Source organism: Coregonus clupeaformis, unplaced genomic scaffold (assembly GCF_020615455.1).
Source record: "Coregonus clupeaformis isolate EN_2021a unplaced genomic scaffold, ASM2061545v1 scaf0452, whole genome shotgun sequence".
Lineage (NCBI taxonomy): Eukaryota > Metazoa > Chordata > Actinopteri > Salmoniformes > Salmonidae > Coregonus > Coregonus clupeaformis.
Genome location: NW_025533907.1, coordinates 217,844 through 237,500, shown reverse-complemented (window position 1 = coordinate 237,500; position 19,657 = coordinate 217,844). Strand labels below are relative to the sequence as shown.

The following is a 19,657-nucleotide window of genomic DNA, read 5'->3' as shown; positions in this document are numbered from 1 at the left end:
AGTTTAACTCCGGGAGAAGCCCTGTCAGGTAGAGGTGTTTTTTCTCCTGCTGGACGGGCGGTATGGCTAGTGGTCTGGGGGTGGGTAACTCCCAACACCCCTCTCTGGGCTTGCTGCAGGTGAGCTGTGCTGACAGACAGACAGACAGACAGACAGACAGACAGACAGACAGACAGACAGACAGACAGACAGACAGGCTGACAGACAGACAGACAGACAGACAGACAGACAGACAGACAGACAGACAGACAGACAGACAGACAGACAGACAGAGACAGACAGACAGACAGACACAGGCAGACAGACAGACAGGGGCAACCTGCAGAGCTTCAAAGGGCTCCTTTCTTGTCTTCTGTACGAGCCAGAGACCAGGGCCAGCAGCAGTGACCTGCCTTTCCTTCCTGTCCCCTGTGCTTTAAAACACACACAGCAGTAATCACACTATATACAGTAGACACACACACACAAACAGACACACACACACACACACACACACACCTTTCGGTATGGCCCTGTGTTGTGGCTACAGCTTGTGGCGTTGGTACCATACAGTACCTTTAAAGGGACAGGGTATTGAGCCACGTTGGAACTTTGTCAAACCTAAACACAGTGCTTCTTTAAAGTTGTATTTCTCAACGCCATTTTGTCTTTCCCAGAAGGCCTACCTGAGTTGAAGCGACTTGAATAAACATGCTGATTTCACTAGAACTGCCATTATGGACTTGAATCCCATACAGTTTGTCAAAGGGACAAACCCAATCACACAGCTAGCACAGCACATGTTGAATGTGTGCCTTATGTCAGCCTCATTCTACCTACATGCCTTTCCCCATGTGGAAGTGTTTGCCTTCGCACGGTCTCTCGTTCCACATGCCCATGTCACATGTTCTGCTGAATGGTTGTGATTGTGACGAATCACAATGTTAGACAGACATGACATATCGTCCCAACCGTAATGGTCCTCTGTGTGTGTGTGTGTGTGTGTGTGTGTGTGTGTGTGTGTGTGTGTGTGTGTGTGTGTGTAGTAATCTAAATGTCTGGAGCGTAAATGCACACATTTAGGTCTTGGAAAATACAGGTATTTGTTCAGGTGGGGGAACATTTGCTCAGCGACAGCCCCATTTTTCCGTCATTCTCCAGTGCTAACACTAACTCTATGCTATTACCTCAATCACAGCCGGGATGGAGCGGCCCATTGATTACATCGAGCCGTTTAGCGTCACTAACCTAAACACCTCTGGTTAGAAGTAATTGGCAAATGTCCATGGAAATAGATCTTTACCAAAGCATTGAGTAGCAGAATCAGAATTGATACTGAGTGTTATGGTTATTAGGCCTAGAGGATGGATGGATGGTTCCACAAATTAGGTTAGCCTTCTGTATGAGGGGATGGGTAAAGTAGGCTAGGCTAGCTAAGGTTAGCCTTCTGTATGAGGGGATGGGTGTAGTAGGCTAGGCTAGCTAAGGTTAGCCTTCTGTATGAGGGGATGGGTGTAGTAGGCTAGGCTAGCTAAGGTTAGCCTTCTGTATGAGGGGATGGGTGTAGTAGGCTAGGCTAGCTAAGGTTAGCCTTCTGTATGAGGGGATGGGTGTAGTAGGCTAGGCTAACTAAGGTTAGCCTTCTGTATGAGGGGATGGGTGTAGTAGGCTAGGCTAGTTAAGGTTAGCCTTCTGTATGAGGGGATGGGTGTAGTAGGCTAGGCTAGCTAAGGTTAGCCTTCTGTATGAGGGGATGGGTGTAGTAGGCTAGGCTAGCTAAGGTTAGCCTTCTGTATGAGGGGATGGGTGTAGTAGGCTAGGCTAACTAAGGTTAGCCTTCTGTATGAGGGGATGGGTGTAGTAGGCTAGGCTAGCTAAGGTTAGCCTTCTGTATGAGGGGATGGGTGTAGTAGGCTAGTGGAGAGCAGGCAGCTGGGAGCCTGTGTTCTTACTAACAGGGATTTAGTGGCAGTTATATAAATGATGTCACGCCACCAACCCCAGATGGAGTGGTCTGGATAGTTTGATCATTTATTCGCTGCAGTCCAGAGCGAGCGAGCGAGTGAGTGAGTGAGTGAGTGAGTGAGTGGAGGCGTCCCAAATGGCTATGGGCCCTGGTCAGAAGAAGTGCACTATAAAGGGAATAGGGTGCCATTTGGGACACATGCAGGGAGTGAGTGAGTGGCTGAAACAGGCCTTGTTCTGCAGTGTAAGTATAGCCTCCAGCCTCTAGCCTGATCTCTACATGTGATTTATTGATGTGGGTGTTGCTGTGGATTGGCCTGTCAGTCAGTCCACACACTAAGTGGTTACATTACAGACATAGACATTCCCATTGGAAGTTACACCATGCCAGTCCACCAGTTATGTTTCATTTGAAACAGTTATTTCTCCTCATTGGCATGACTGGATGGCATTAAAGAATACACAACCCAGGGTCTTTTGAGACATTACATACATTTTTATTATTACTACACTGTCTTAAAATATGAAGATGTATGTCATGTTTTGTCAATTCAACTTGATCCTCTGAATTGACTAAAGTAATAAATAGTGTTACACAATGGTAAACTGAGGGGGAGGAGTTCAGCAATGTAGTACTGTAGGCCTACTGTCTGTGTGTCACTGAGAAACACCTGCTGGATGCTTGTTACTCAAGCCCATAGTCTACTAGGAGAGGAGAGGAGAGGAGAGGAGAGGAGAGGAGAGGAGAGGAGAGGAGAGGAGAGGAGAGGAGAGGAGAGGAGAGGAGAGGAGAGGAGAGGAGAGGAGAGGAGAGAGGATCCTTTACTGTCTGTCTTATCAGTAAGTAAAGCCTCAAGTGTAAACTACTATACACCAAAGACTACAGAGAAGATGTAGACTGACATGTCTCCAAGCCTAAACAAGCTACAACTGGGAAACTGATTTAGATGGGATGAAGAAAGCTGCCTGCCTGGTGGATAGAAGCATGTTTGTATGTTTGCCCCCCCCATAGTGTTCCTGCTACTCTATAACCTGAAGTGAAGTAACACATCTGTTAGAACATAAACTGTGTGCTACTGCTGTTATGTGGTGATGTTCTAATGACAAAAATATGTAGATGATATATGATCTCTCTGAAGAACTTGGAACATGTGTTCAGTGCAAATGATGTTTAATACACTTTCCCTGTCCTGTGTGTGTGTGTGTGTGTGTTTAGGCCTGTCCCTGGCTCCCTGTCCTCACTACTGCACCTACGGAACAGACAGAGACAGCCACTGCCTGCCTCCATGGCTGGAAACCTGCCAGACCCCACCATGCAAGGCTCCTCCGTACTGATGCCTGTGAGCACACACGGCACACACTGATTCACACACACACGGCACACACTGATACACACACACACACGGCACACACTGATTCACACACACACGGCACACACTGATTCACACACACACGGCACACACTGATACACACACACACACGGCACACACTGATTCACACACACACGGCACACACTGATTCACACACACACGGCACACACTGATTCACACACACACGGCACACACTGATTCACACACACACGGCACACACTGATTCACACACACACGGCACACACTGATTCACACACACACGCACACACTGATTCACACACACACGGCACACACTGATTCACACACACACGGCACACACTGATTCACACACACACGCACACACTGATTCACACACACACGCACACACTGATTCACACACACACACAAGCAGACACTGATTCACACATGCACACACACACACACGCATGCACATACTCACACACACATACACACTATCTACACACATCTCACCCCCTCTTTCATTCTGTAATATCTGTGGGTTTTCCCACGTATTTCCCACCATATGAATTATTTATCACCATTTATCCAAACGACCATCTCCTGTAGTGAGGCTTTCAGACGCTGGCTCGACAACTCCGACTATATTCTAATCAAGCCAATGAGATTTAAAGTCGGTGCAGTAGTGGGAGACAGACAGGGAATGATAACAACTCTGAGAAAGCTCCCCATATCAGAATTCTAATGATACAACATATGTTCTCATGGTAACACAAGACAGGCTGTGTTTATGGTGTGGAAAAAAACTCCCATGTTTATTAAATTAGGAGCTAAGCCTTTCTGGAGGAAGATTGACAGGTCAGGAAAGGAGTGCAGGTTTGGGTGATATTTATACACAAAACACACTTAGAGCAATTAAGGCTGTGTGGAGGGGTTCTGGGGCTGTAGACGGGGAGCGGTGCATCAGGGGGTAGTGGGGGGTCATCAGGGGGTGGGGGGTTGTTGGGGGGTTAGGGAGGGTTGGGGCGGTAGTGGGGGTCATCGGGTGGTGGGGGTTGTTGGGGTGGTTGGGGGTAGTGGGGGACATCAGGGGGTTGGGGGGTTGTTGGGGGGTAGTGGGGGACATCAGGGGGGTCGGGGGTTGTTGGGAGGGTTGGGGGGATAGTGGGGGACATCAGGGGGGTGGGGGGGTTGTTGGGAGGGTTGGGGGGGTAGTGGGGGAAATCAGGGGGGTCGGGGTTGTTGGGAGGGTTGGGGGGGTAGTGGGGGACATCAGGGGGGTGGAGGGTTTGTTAAAACAGGAAGCCAGCCCAGCAGTGAGGGAGTTAACACAGGAAGCCAGCCCAGCAGTGAGGGAGTTAACACAGGAAGCCAGTCCAGCAGTGAGGGAGTTAAAACAGGAAGCCAGCCCAGCTGTGAGGGAGTTAAAACAGGAAGCCAGCCCAGCTGTGAGGGAGTTAAAACAGGAAGCCAGCCCAGCAGTGAGGGAGTTAAAACAGGAAGCCAGCCCAGCAGTGAGGGAGTTAAAACAGGAAGCCAGCCCAGCAGTGAGGGAGTTAAAACAGGAAGCCAGCTCAGCAGTGAGGGAATTAAAACAGGAAGCCAGCCCAGCTGTGAGGGAGTTAAAACAGGAAGCCAGCCCAGCAGTGAGGGAGTTAAAACAGGAAGCCAGCTCAGCAGTGAGGGAATTAAAACAGGAAGCCAGCCCAGCAGTGAGGGAGTTGAAACAGGAAGTTACTACCAGGGTGTGTGTCTGTTAATAGCACTGTCTTTGTCAGACACACACACACTACGTGCCTCCTTGAGAAGTGTGTGTGTGTGTGTTGCCGTAGTGTGACATGTTGTTGTGGTCCTCAGATGGAGAGGCAGATGGGTTCCAGTATGATGGGTATGCAGGGCCCCAACCACCCCAGCTCCTGCTCTTCACCTCACGGACCCTCCATGCACTCTGAGGCCAAACTGGTGAGTCCCAATCATCACACTAAATACACCTGAATAATAAAAACACACACATGCAGCTGCACGCACACACACACCCTTCCACACACCCTTCCACACACCGATGCTCAATGTTTAATACCGTTCTCTTTTCCACTTGGCCATGCCAACAAAAAGCTGCGCTTGCTTTAAAGTCTCTGTGTGGATTTCATAATTTGGTGTGTGTGTGTGTGTGTGTGTGTGTGTGTGGAATCAAAGCTGCTGGGTCTGAACCTGTAGGAGCAGAGCAGCGCTGGGCTGGAGTCTCAGAGAGCCTGAATAAAGGGCCCTTTATGTGGCTGCGACTGGGCTGCCCACCGCACTGCACCGACTGGCTGACTGATGTATATCTTAATGTACAGAACATGTTGTGGAATTCTGCAACTTGTTAGCACTAGTTTAACACAGGAATGACCTCATCGTTCACAAAGCAGGCAGTTAGAGAGAGCAGGGGGAGTGAGAGAAGGTTGAGAGAGAGGGAGGACAGAGAGGGAGAAATGGAGAGGGTGTAGAGGGAGAAGAGCGGGAAGAGAGGAGTGAAGAGAGGAGAAAGGAGAGAGGGAGGAGAGGGGGCAGAGAGCGAGAGAGAGAGAGAGAGAGAGGCAGAGAGAGAAAGAGGCAGAGAGAGAGAGGCAGAGCGAGAGAGAGAGAGGCAGAGAGAGAGAGAGGCAGAGCGAGAGAGAGGCAGAGAGATAGAGAGGCAGAGCGAGAGAGAGGCAGAGCGAGAGAGGCAGAGAGAGAGAGGCAGAGAGAGAGAGCGGCAGAGAGCGGTAGAGAGAGGCAGAGAGAGAGAGGCAGAGCGAGAGAGAGGCAGAGCGAGAGAGAGGCAGAGAGAGAGAGGGAGAGGCAGAGAGAGAGAGCGGCAGAGAGCGGCAGAGAGAGGCAGAGTTAGAGAGGCAAGTGGCTGGTCAGAATAAAGTGCTGTTTGCTCTTCTGACTTGTTTAATGGCCCACTGATTGTTGAGGTTGGTGAGAGAGAGAGAGAGAGAGAGAGAGAGAGAGAGAGAGAGAGAGAGAGAGAGAGAGAGAGAGAGAGAGAGAGAGAGAGAGAGAGAGAGAGAGAGAGAGAGAGAGAGAGAGAGAGAGAGAGAGAGAGAGAGAGAGAGAGAGAGAGAGAGAGGGGGGAGAAATAGGGAGAGAGAGAGAAAGAGGGAGAGAGAAAGAGGGAGAGAGAGAGAGAAAGATAAAGAGAAAGAGGGACAGAGAGAACGAGGGAAAGGGAGAGAGACAAAGAGTGAGAGAGAGAGGGAGAGAGGGTGAGAGAGAGAGAGAAAGAGGGAGAGAGAGAGAGAACGAGGGAGAGAGAGAAAGAGGAAGAGAGAGATAGAGAACGAGAGGCAGAGCGAGAGAGAGAGAACGAGGGAGGGAGAGAGACAAAGAGGGAGAGAGAGAGAGAGAAAACGAGGGAGAGAGAGAGAGAGAGAGAGGGAGAGAGAGAGAGAGAGAGAGAGAGAGAGAGAGAGAGAGAGAGAGAGAGAGAGAGAGAGAGAGAGAGAGAACGTGCATTGTCAGGACATACGTGTCCCTCTTTCCCCTGCTCTCTCTCTCTCTAGATTGATCGTCTTTTGGATCTCTCCAGCTGTTCCTATGGTAACATGCTGGAGTAACACAGCTTTAGTGTTTTAGTCTTATCTCTGCATTGGCCTCCATCCAGACATCCAGACCTTTTCCTTCTCTGTCCCCCTCTCTGCTATTGTTGTAATTGAATTGTAAATGCTCTGTCAAGGCCACTAATAAACTCAACCAGACAGTCCTCAGAAAACGACCAAGGCTTCATTACCGGACTAACCTACAGGCTGCTTGACCAGTCAGTTATTCATTCATACACTATTCATGACCACCAAATGGAGATGGTTTGAGATTTGGGCCCTGACATTTTGAATGGCCCTGATATCTTGAAAGGTCCTGATGGAATCCCATGATTGTGGACAGAGAGTGAGAGGCTAACCGCCTTATCAGGCTGAGATCTCCAGCGTGGTTTTCATAAGGAACTGACGGACAGAGTGGGGAGGGCATGGGGAAGCGGGGGGAACAGGGGTTTCAGGGGATCTCTGGTGTCTGTAATATCCTCGCCCGGGCCAAGTCGATAAATACGGCCGCGCTATCAGGTGTCTGTGGCGTGATCAGCTCCATGTGTCCCCTGCGACGCGCTCGATCCAGCCCTAATCGCATTACCCCCGGACCATGTTGACTTTCCGCCAATGGGAAATCTCCCTCACTGTAACCCCACACCCCCCCAGCTTTACAACCTCAGAGCCTCAGACCCCTGGCCCAGCCTCTCACTACAGGAACATTTACATTAAGAGAGATGGGGAGAGAGAGAGGGAGAGAGAGAGAGAGAGGGAGAGAGAGAGGGGGAGAGGGGGAGGGGGAGAGGGAGAGAGAGAGAGAGAGAGAGAGAGGGGGAGAGGGGGAGGGGGAGAGGGAGAGAGAGAGAGAATACAGAGAGAGAGAGAGAGAGAGGGAGAGAGAGAGAGAGAGAGAGAGATACTACAGAGAGAGAGAGAATACAGAGAGAGAGAGAGAGAGGGAGGGGAAGAGAGAGAGGAAGAGAGAGGGAGAGAGAGAGAGAGAGAGGGAGAGAGAGAGAGAGAGAGAGAGAGAGAGAGAGAGAGAGAGAGAGAGAGAGAGAGAGAGAGAGAGAGAGAGAGAGAGAGAGAGAGGGAGAGAGAGAGAGAGAGAGAGAGAGAGATGGAGGGTAAGTGGGAAATAGATAGATCAAGTGAGAACGAGAGAACTTGAAAGACAGAAATTGATAAAAGATACTGGAGAGAGAGGATTATGTGTGTGCGCGTGCCTGTGTGTTGTGGTAACTGAAGGCCTCCCCTGGCGGAGTTAACCCACTCCTGCCCAGTGGGAGTGTGTGTGCTGCTGAGGGCCCAGGGCTTGGGGGGGCTAATGACGGCTAATAGATTTTGCGGTGGGGCTGAGCTGCTAGGAGGCCTAGAGAGACCTGTCTGTCTGTCTCTAGTGTAAATAGTTAATGAGCTGCAGGGAGGGCGGAGGGCTGAGGGCAGGGCTGATACAGGGAGGGCTGATACAGGGCTGAAGGCAGGGCTGATACAGGGAGGGCTGATACAGGGCTGAAGACAGGTCTGATACAGGGAGGGCTGATACAGGGCTGAAGGCAGGGCTGATACAGGGCTGAAGGCAGGGCTGATACAGGGAGGGCTGATACAGGGCTGAAGGTAGGGCTGATACAGGGAGGGCTGATACAGGGCTGATACACGGAGGGCTGACACAGGGCTGAAGGCAGGGCTGATACAGGTAGGGCTGATACAGGGAGAGCTGATACAGGGCTGATACAGGGAGGGCTGATACAGGGCTGATACAGGGAGGGCGGATACAGGGCTGATACAGGGAGGGCTGATACAGGGAGGGCTGGTACAGGGAGGGCTGATACAGGGAGGGCAAATACAGGGCTGAAGGCAGGGCTGATACTTGGCTGATACAGTGCTGATACAGAGAGGGCTGATACAGGACTGATGAGGCTCCCAAGATGACTCCTATCACATACCAGACCTCTGGGCTAACTATCTCTCCTCTGTTCTTCTCTCAACTATCTCTCCTCTCATCTTTAATCTGTCTGTATCTCTCTGTTCTTCTCTCAACTATCTCTCCTCTCCTCTTTAATCTGTCTCTATCTCTCTGTTCTTCTCTCAACTATCTCTCCTCTCAACTTTAATCTGTCTCTATCTCTAAATTATTCTCTCAACTATCTCTCCTCTCATCTTTAATCTGTCTGTATCTCTCTGTTCTTCTCTCAACTATCCCTCCTCTCAGCTTTAATCTGTCTATATCTCTCTGTTCTTCTCTCAACTATCTCTCCTCTTATCTTTAATCCGTCTCTATCTCTCTGTTCTTCTCTCAACTATCTATCCTCTCCTCTTTAATCTGTCTCTATCTCTCTGTTCTTGTCTCAACTATCTCTCCTCTCAACTTTAATCTGTCTATCTCTCTGTTCTTCTCTCAACTATCTCTCCTCTCATCTGCAATCCTTCTCTATCTCTCTGTTCTTCTCTCAACTATCTCTCCTCTCATCTGTAATCCTTCTCTATCTCTCTGTTCTTCTCTCAACTATCTCTCCTCTCATCTTGAATCTGTCTCTATCTGTCACGGTTTCGGCCGAGGCTGCCTCTCTTCCTTGCTCGGGCAGGCTTCGGCGTTCGTCGTCTCCGGAATACTAGCTGCCACCGTTGCATGTTTCTATGTTCGTTTGCTTTTGTCTGATTGTTGTTACACCTGTTATCGTTTAGTGTAATTAGTGTCCTATAAGTTCTCGTTGTGTTTGTCTAGTGTTGTGTGTGATTGTTTTCACTGTCGTGCGTTTTGCTGGACGTATTACTGTTTGCTCGGTTGAGCTGTTCTCCATTGTGTTGGAGTGTTTTGTCGCACCTGTGTAGTGCGGCCGTTTAGTTTTCGCCTGCGTGCGGAGTTTCGCCTTCGGGCTAGTTTGTGCGTTTCTCTTGTGGATATTTCACTAAAGTCTTTGGACTGTACTTCTGCGTCCTGCGCCTGATTCCACCACCACACCCACCTACAGCATCACTGACAGAATCACACACCTGCTCGAATGGAATCAGCAGGAGCCGCAGCAGCACAGGCGACGCTGGAGGACAGGGTCCGCGAGCAGAATGACCAGATCCTGCGGATGGGGTCCGCCCTGCAGGAGGTGATCACCACCATCCGAGGCTGGGAGACCCGAGGGACACCTCCACCACCATCTTCCCTGCCCTCACCATCGGCAAGTCAGCCCATTCCCGCTCCGGAACCCAGAGGAGTTCGACTCTCGCTCCCGAGGGCCTACGATGGGACCGCTGCCGGGTGTCAGGGATTCCTTCTCCAGGTGGAGCTTTACCTGGCCACCGTGCACCCGGCCGCCCTCGGGACACGAGGCGTGTCCGCCCTGATCTCCTGCCTTTCCAGCAAGGCGTTGGAATGGGCCAACGCAGAGTGGAGGAGAATAGACGCTACCACCATCACGTACGACGAGTTCTCCCGCCGCTTCAGGGCGGTGTTTGACCATCCCCCGGAGGGGAAAGCGGCGGGGGAGCGTCTGTTCTGCCTCCGGCAGGGGAAGAGGAGTGCCCAGGAGTTCGCCTTGGAATTCTGTACTCTAGCGGCGGATGCAGGGTGGAATGAGCGGGCCCTCATCGATCACTACCGATGTAGTCTACGTGAGGACGTCCGTAGGGAGCTGGCCTGTAGGGACACCAGCCTCTCGTTCGACCAGTTGGTCGACATGTCCATCAGGCTGAATACCCTGCTAGCTACCCGCGGACGTCCCCGAGGGGGGTCCGTCCATTTCACCCTCCAGCGCCTCCGAGCCGTGCCCCATGGAGCTCGGGGGCGCTGGCGCTAGAGAGAGGAGGGGTCGGATTACGAGGGGGTCCATCTCCTGCACCAACTGTGGTCGGGGAGGACACACCGCGGCTAGGTGCTGGGGATGGCCTCCTAGGGGAGAAGACGACAGGTCCCGCACTGGGGAGTCCTTCCAGGTGAGTAGGCGCCCCACTCACCCAGAGCTCTCTGTTGCACACTTCTGTATACCTGTGCGTTTTCCACAGGTAGCACCTCATTCCCAGCATAAGGCGCTGGTAGATTCAGGCGCGGCTGGGAATTTTGTTGATAAGAAATTTTGTTTAGCCTTAGGGATTCCCCTTCTCCCTGTTGACGTCCCCTTCCCCGTTCATGCCCTAGATAGCCGTCCGTTGGGTGCGGGCTTGATCAGGGAGGTCACGGCGCCACTTAGGATGTGTGCGCAGGGGGTCATCAGGGAGATGATCCAGCTATTTCTGATCGACTCGCCTGCGTATCCGGTGGTGCTGGGCATGCCCTGGTTGAGTACCCATAACCCATCTATTTCGTGGCAGGAGAGGGCTCTGATGGAGTGGTCTGCCCAGTGTGTGGGTCGATGTTTAGGCGTTTCCGTAGGGGGCTACCTCGGTGGAGAGTCCAAACCAGGTGCCCGCATTGCACGTTCCCCCTGAGTATGGGGATTTGGCTATTGTGTTCAGTAAGTCGAGGGCGACGCAGTTGCCTCCCCAATAGGCAGGGAGATTGTGCGATAGACCTCCAGGCAGGAGCTGCGCTCCCACGGAGCCATGTGTATCCTCTGTCTCAGGAGGAGAAGAGAGCTATGGAGACTTACATAGACGAATCTCTGAGACAAGGATACATACGGCCCCTCCACTTCCCCTGCGTCCTCGAGTTTCTTTTTTGTGAAGAAAAAGGATGGTGGGTTACGCCCGTGCATTGATTACCGTGGTCTCAATCAGATCACGGTGAAGTACAGTTATCCACTCCCGCTGATTGCGACCATGACGGAGTCATTGCACGGGGCGCGTTTCTTCACTAAATTAGATCTCAGGAGCGCGTACAACTTGGTGCGCATTAGGGGGGGCGATGAATGGAAGACAGCCTTTAGTACCACCTCGGGCCATTACGAGTATCTTGTCATGCCATACGGGTTGATGAACGCTCCTTCAGTTTTCCAATCATTCGTGGATGAGATCTTCAGGGACATGCAGGGGCAGGGGGTGGTCGTGTACATAGAAGACATTCTCGTGTACTCGCCTACCCGAGTCGAGCATGTGGCCCTGGTGTGCCGAGTGTTGCGGAGGCTGTTGGAGCACGACCTGTATGTCAAGGCAGAGAAGTGTCTGTTTTTCCAGGAGTCGGTCTCCTTTTTGGGTTATCAGTTGTCTGCGTCAGGGGTGAAGATGGAGGTAGACCGGGTGTCAGCCGTGCGTAATTGGCAAACGCCAACCACTGTGAAGGAGGTGCAGCAGTTTTTGGGGTTTGCGAATTACTACCGGAGGTTTATCCGGGGTTTTGGACAGGTGGCAGCTCCCATAACGTTCTCTTTTGAAGGGGGGTCCGTGCGTCTGCAGTGGTCAGCCGAGGCGGACAGGGCGTTTGGGAGGCTGAAGGACCTGTTTACCTCGGCCCCGGTGCTGGCGCATCCGGATCCCTCTTTACCATTTCAGGTAGAGGTGGACGCGTCAGAGGCCGGGTATAGGAGCCGTGCTTGCAACGGTCCGGCGCGCCACCTAAACTCCGCCCCTGTGCTTTTTATTCCAAGAAGCTCAGTCCGGCGGAGCGAAACTATGACGTAGGGGACAGGGAGCTGTTAGCCGTGGTACAGGCCCTAAAGGTGTGGAGGCACTGGCTTGAGGGGGCTCAACACCCTTTCCTCATTTTGACGGACCACCGTAACATGGAGTACATCCGGGCAGCGAGGAGGCTGAACCCTCGCCAGGCGAGGTGGAATATGTTTTTGACCCGGTTCACATTTAAGATCACGTACATCCCTGGGTCACAGAACGGTAAGGCAGACGCACTGTCTCGGCGGTATGACACGGAGGAGAGGTCCGTGGAGCCCACTCCCATACTGCCGGAGTCTTGTCTGGTGGCACCGGTAGTGTTGGAGGTCGATGCTGAACTCGAGCGGGCGTTACGCACTGACCCTAGTCCACCTCAATGCCCGGAGGGTCGGAAGTACGTTCCGCTCGAGGTTCGGGATCGATTGATCTATTGGGCTCACACGTCACCCTCCTCTGGACACCCTGGTATCGGCCGGACAGTGCACTGTCTTAGTGCCAAGTACTGGTGGCCCACGTTGGCGAGGGATGTGAGGGTTTATGTTTCCTCCTGCTCGGTGTGCGCCCAGTGTAAGGCGCCTAGACATCTGCCTAGGGGTAAGTTACTACCCCTGCCCGTTCCACAACGACCATGGTCTCACCTCTCGGTGGATTTCCTCACTGACCTTCCTCTTTCACAGGGGAATACCACTATACTGGTCGTTGTGGACCGGTTTTCTAAGGCCTGTCGTTTGCTCCCTATGCCGGGCCTTCCTACTGCCCTGCAAACTGCCGAAGCACTATTCACCCATGTGTTCCGGCACTACGGGTACCCGAGGATATTGTGTCTGATCGAGGTCCCCAATTTACCTCCAGAGTCTGGAGAGCTTTTATGGAGCGGTTGGGGGTCTCGGTGAGCCTCACCTCGGGTTACCACCCGGAGAGTAATGGGCAGGTGGAACGTGTGAACCAGGATGTGGGTAGGTTTCTTAGAACATACTGCCAGGACCGGCCGGAGGAGTGGGCAAGGTCGTTCCCTGGGCCGAAATGGCCCAGAATTCCCCTACGCCATTCCTCCACTAACCTAACCCCTTTCCAATGTGTGTTAGGTTACCAGCCGGTTCTGGCACCTTGGCAGCAGAGCCAGATCGAGGCTCCTGCGGTGGATGAGTGGGTGCGGCGCTCTGAGGAGACATGGAACGCTGCACACGTCCACCTGCAGCGGGCCCTCCGTCGTCATAAGGCGAGCGCCGATCTCCACCGCAGTGAGGGACCGGTGTACGCACCTGGTGATCGAGTCTGGCTCTCTACCAGAAACCTGCCCCTCCGCCTGCCCTGTCGGAAACTGGGTCGGCGGTTTGTAGGGCCATTTAAAGTCCTGAGAAGATTGAACGAGGTGTGTTACAAATTACAACTACCTGTTGAGTATAAAAGTATTAACCCCTCGTTCCATGTGTCTCTTCTCAGGCCGGGTGGTAGCTGGCCCACTCCAAGAAAGTGAGATCAGGGAGACTCCTCCGCCCCCATTGGACATCGAGGGGGCACCGGCGTACTCCGTGCGGTCCATCTTGGATTCGAGACGTCGGATGGGGGTCTCCAATATCTAGTGGAGTGGGAGGGGTACGGCCCGGAGGAACGGTGCTGGGTGCCGAGGAGAGACATTTTGGACCCGTCTCTCCTGACGGAATTCCATCGTGGGCACCCGACGCACCCTGCTCCGCGTCCTCCTGGTCGTCCCCGAGGCCGGAGTCGGCGCACGTCTGGAGCCGCGCGTCAAGGGGGGGGTACTGTCACGGTTTCGGCCGAGGCTGCCTCTCTTCCTTGCTCGGGCAGGCTTCGGCGTTCGTCGTCTCCCGGAATACTAGCTGCCACCGTTGCATGTTTCTATGTTCGTTTGCTTTTGTCTGATTGTTGTTACACCTGTTATCGTTTAGTGTAATTAGTGTCCTATAAGTTCTCGTTGTGTTTGTCTAGTGTTGTGTGTGATTGTTTTCACTGTCGTGCGTTTTGCTGGACGTATTACTGTTTGCTCGGTTGAGCTGTTCTCCATTGTGTTGGAGTGTTTTGTCGCACCTGTGTAGTGCGCCCGTTTTGTTTTCGCCTGCGTGCGGAGTTTCGCCTTCGGGCTAGTTTGTGCGTTTCTCTTGTGGATATTTCACTAAAGTCTTTGGACTGTACTTCTGCGTCCTGCGCCTGATTCCACCACCACACCCACCTACAGCATCACTGACACTATCTCTCTGTTCTTCTCTCAACTATCTCTCCTCTCATCTTTAATCTGTCTCTATCTCTCAACTATCTCTCCTCTAAACTTTAATCTGTCTCTATCTCTAAATTATTCTCTCATCTATCTCTCCTCTCATCTTTAATCTGTATATCTCTCTGCTCTTCTTTCAACTATCTCTCCTCTCATCTTTAATCTGTCTGTATCTCTCTGTTCTTCTCTCAACTATCTCTCCTCTCAGCTTTAATATGTCTGTATCTCTCTGTTCTTCTCTCAACTATCTCTCCTCTCAACTTTAATCTGTCTCTATCTCTGTTCTTCTCTCAACTATCTCTCCTCTCAGCTTTAATCTGTCTCTATCTCTCTGTTCTTCTCTCAACTATCTCTCCTCTAATCTTTAATCTGTCTCTATCTCTCTGTCCTTGTCTCAACTATCTCTCCTCTCCTCTTTAATCTGTCTCTCTCTCTGTTCTTCTTTCAACTATCTCTCCTCTCATCTGCAATCCTTCTCTATCTCTCTGTTCTTCTCTCAACTATCTCTCCTCTCATCTTGAATCTGTCTCTATCGCTCTGTTCGTCTCTCAACTATCTCTCCTCTCATCTATAATCCTCACCTATCTCTCTGTTCTTCTCTCAACTATCTCTCCTCTCATCTTGAATCTGTCTCTATCTCTCTGTTCTTCTCTCAACTATCTCTCCTCTCATCTTTAATCTGTCTCTATCTCTCTGTTCTTCTCTCAACTATCTCTCCTCTAAACTTTAATCTGTCTCTATCTCTAAATTCTTCTCTCATCTATCTCTCCTCTCATCTTTAATCTCTGTATCTCTCTGTTCTTCTCTCAACTATCTCTTCTCTCAGCTTTAATCTGTATATCTCTCTGTTCTTCTCTCAACTATCTCTCCTCTCAGCTTTAATCTGTCTCTATCTCTCTGTTCTTCTCTCAACTATCTCTCCTCTCAACTTTAATCTGTCTCTATCTCTCTGTTCTTCTCTCAACTCTCTATCCTCTCATCTTTAATCTGTCTGTATCTCTCTGTTCTTCTCTCAACTATCTCTCCTCTCAACTTTAATCTGTCTCTATCTCTGTTCTTCTCTCAACTATCTCTCCTCTCAGCTTTAATCTGTCTCTATCTCTCTGTTCTTCTCTCAATTATCTCTCTTCTCATCTTTAATCTGTCTCTATCTCTCTGTTCTTCTCTCAACTATCTCTCCTCTCAACTTTAATCTGTCTCTATCTCTATGTTCTTCTCTCAACTATCTCTCCTCTAATCTTTAATATGTCTGTATCTCTCTGTTATTCTCTCAACTATCTCTCCTCTCAACCTTAATCTGTCTCTATCTCTCTGTTCTTCTCTCAACTATCTCTCCTCTCAACTTTAATCTGTCTGTATCTCTGTTCTTCTCTCAACTATCTCTCCTCTCATCTTTAATCTGTCTCTATCTCTGTTCTTCTCTCAACTATCTCTCCTCTCAGCTTTAATCTGTCTCTATCTCTGTTCTTCGCTCAACTATCTCTCCTCTTAGCTTTAATCTGTCTCTATCTCTCTGTTCTTGTCTCAACTATCTCTCCTCTCAGCTTTAATCTGTCTTAATCTGTCTGACTCTGCTTAATCAATAAGTCATTCTGATACTTAAAATACTGCACATGTGTTTGTGTTGAGGCCTGTTCTGTGATGGTGGTGTCATAACTGACTCCTAGGTTGTGTCCTATTGTTTTTCATCAGAGTCTTTTCATAGTTTTAGTTGAGGTGGTTTTATGTGCGAGGGGGTTAGGGTGTATAGCGCAGCGGTAATCAGTCTGGTAATTACGAGGCTCGGTAGGGTGCCGTGTGTGTGTGTGTCATGGTGCTGGGTGTGGTTGTGGTTGTGTCGTGTCAGGGGAATAGGGTGGTGTGTGTTGTGCATTAGGGATGTCAGGATAGCTGACCCTCACAGCGTGGTGGAGGAAACGCTTGTGGAGAGGTGGCCCACACACACACACACACACAGACAGACAGACAGAGACACACACACACAGACAGACAGACAGAGACACACACACACAGACAGACAGAGACACACACATACAGACAGACAGACAGAGACACACACACACAGGCCAAAGCATTACATCGCTACTCGGAGCCAGAGCTCCACAGGCTCTAGCCAGCACCCTCCCTCACAGCCCTGATCTCAATCCAGCCCTGCACCACTCGCTCAGCAGCAGCTGACATCGTTGTACAAGCGTGCACACACACATGCACACACAAATACACACCTACTGAAAGATTTTGTGTGTGTGTGTGTGTTTGTCGAAACACAGTATTCTATTCCTAAAAGTCTATTTTTTTAGATGGTTTGATATCTTTGTTTGTTTGATGAAAGACTTTCACTCTCCATTTCTGTGGACAGGAAGTCAAAACAAGCCCTTATCAAGTTCTACACAATGTCTCCCTGTGTGCCAACCACGGGACATAAGTCAAAAATGTGAGCGGGTTCCAATTTCGAAGTGGTGTTCTCCGCCGTGGGTTAGTATCAGTTTAATGTAAAGCTGTTAACACCCTGTCCTTTCCCTCTGACGGTCAGTAGGTTTTGAATAGACAGACAGATTTAAAAAGGTCTGCTTCTTCTGTGCTGCAGCTCGTGTATAAAAATGTGTTATTTATTATCTGGGTAATTATCTATTGTTTACATTGTTACTAGGGACAATAAATGTGTCACTAAGCGTCAGGCTTGGTGCTGAGTTTCTTATGAGGTAAACAATACTATATGTTCCTACACTGTAGCTCTGTTGGCTATGGACCTGGCACTGGATGGACCCATGACATCATCCTTGGCACGCTCTAAATGTACTCCTTTTTACTTGAGGAGGGAAAAAAGAGAGCTTCTCTTAAAGAAACATTTCATAATATGCACCGAGACCAGCTATCCTGACGCAAGAGTTGCAGTTTGAGCCAGTGGATTTTTTCACCTGAACTCTTCATCATCACAGTTTTAGTTTTATGATCCTACTAAACTTGTATATTGTTTTAAAACTCTACCAAACTATAGTTTTATTTAAACACTGAAATACTTATTGTACTGAATTCTGCAAAATACATAAAATACTGTATGTAGGTCAGAAATACCAAGTGTACGTGTCACGATCGTTGACACATGATGAAGCGGACCAAGGCGCAGCGTTGAAGGTGAACATATTATTTATTTAGAATGATCACACGATCAAAACAACAACGATAACGTGACGTCTACGGTATAACACAAACCAAATCAGAACAAGATCCCACAAAGAATAGCTGAAAACAGCCTACCTAAGTATGGCTCCCAATCAGAGACAACGAGCAACAGCTGCCTCTGATTGGGAACCACCCTGACCAACATAGATCTATATGATCTAGAACAAAACCCAAAACATAGAAAACACAACATAGAAGCTACCCCGTGAAACTAAATATAGAAAATCCACACCCTGGCTCAACATTTCAGAGTCCCCAGAGCCAGGGCGTGACAGTACCCCCCCCCCCCCCAAAGGAGCGGACTCCGACCGCGCCAACAGAACACCACAGGGGAGGGACCGGGTGGGCACTCCGCCTTGGCGGCGGATCCGGCTCTGGGCATGGTCCCCACTCCCTCTCTAACCCCCCACAGTACCCCTGGTCCGGTCTGGCCCTGCTGGCCGGAGCTGGACTGAACACTGGTGGAGCGGATTGCTCTAGCTCCGACGTGAAGCATCTGACCGGTGCCGGACCAGCCACCGGTGGAACAGGCACAGGCCGTGCCGGACTGACGACGCACACCACTGGCTTGGTGTGGGGAGCAGGAGCGGGCCGAGCCGGGCTGTCGAAGCGCACCCCTGACTTGGTGCGGGGAGCAGGAACAGGCCGGACCGTACTGGGAACACACACCACTGGCCCTACGTGGGGATCAGGAACAGGCCGGACCGGACTGGCAACACACGCCAGTACCTCTCGCCGTGCCTCTACAACCTCCTTCCCCCTGGTGACCAGTGACTCCCGTAACCTGGCGTCCTCCTGCTGCCCCGTCGTCCACGGCGTTAGCCCCCCCCTAAAAAATTTATGGGCTTCACTCCTACCCGTGGCCAAGGCCTCCATCCCTCTTGCCAGACTCGCACTCATCTCCTCCCACGTCCATCCTCTCTCCTCGTCACGCTGCTTGATCCAGTCAAGGTGGGATCTTCTGTCATGATCGACCAAGGCGCAGCGTTGAAGGTGAACATATTATTTATTTAGAATGATCACACGATCAAAACAACAACGATAACGTGACGTCTACGGTATAACACAAACCAAATCAGAACAAGATCCCACAAAGAATAGCTGAAAACAGCCTACCTAAGTATGGCTCCCAATCAGAGACAACGAGCAACAGCTGCCTCTGATTGGGAACCACCCTGACCAACATAGATCTATATGATCTAGAACAAAACCCAAAACATAGAAAACACAACATAGAAGCTACCCCGTGAAACTAAGCATAGAAAATCCACACCCTGGCTCAACATTTCAGAGTCCCCAGAGCCAGGGCGTGACAGTACGACAGAGTCATATTTACAGAGTTGTTCAATGAGGTCAAGAAAGAAGAGCCAATTTCCACCTTCACTCCTTGTTGAGTGATTAACTGTGTGAAGTCATTTGTAACTACTTACACCATTAAATGGTAAGAGAGTGGGAGAGCGAGAGAGAGAGAGAGAGAGAGAGTTACAACACTGTATACAGTGGGGAAAAAAAGTATTTAGTCAGCCACCAATTGTGCAAGTTCTCCCACTTAAAAAGATGAGAGAGGCCTGTAATTTTCATCATATGTACACGTCAACTATGACAGACAAATTGAGAAAAAGAAATCCAGAAAATCACATTGTAGGATTTTTAATGAATTTATTTTCAAATTATGGTGGAAAATAAGTATTTGGTCACCTACAAACAAGCAAGATTTCTGGCTCTCACAGACCTGTAACTTCTTCTTTAAGAGGCTCCTCTGTCCTCCACTCGTTACCTGTATTAATGGCACCTGTTTGAACTTGTTATCAGTATAAAAGACACCTGTCCACAACCTCAAACAGTCACACTCCAAACTCCACTATGGCCAAGACCAAAGAGCTGTC

General features: G+C 50.3%; 1 protein-coding gene across 2 annotated transcripts in view; it reads left to right on the top strand.

The window, feature by feature from the left end:
- Positions 1-19,657, top strand: part of LOC121585851 (cyclic AMP-responsive element-binding protein 5) — a 79,395-nt gene that overhangs the window by 29,470 nt on the left and 30,268 nt on the right. For both annotated transcript variants that reach the window (XM_045215475.1, XM_045215476.1), the window contains 2 exons: positions 3,161-3,284; positions 5,130-5,234. In XM_045215475.1, coding sequence (XP_045071410.1) covers positions 3,161-3,284; positions 5,130-5,234 — 229 coding nt within the window. The remainder of the gene's footprint in view (positions 1-3,160; positions 3,285-5,129; positions 5,235-19,657) is intronic.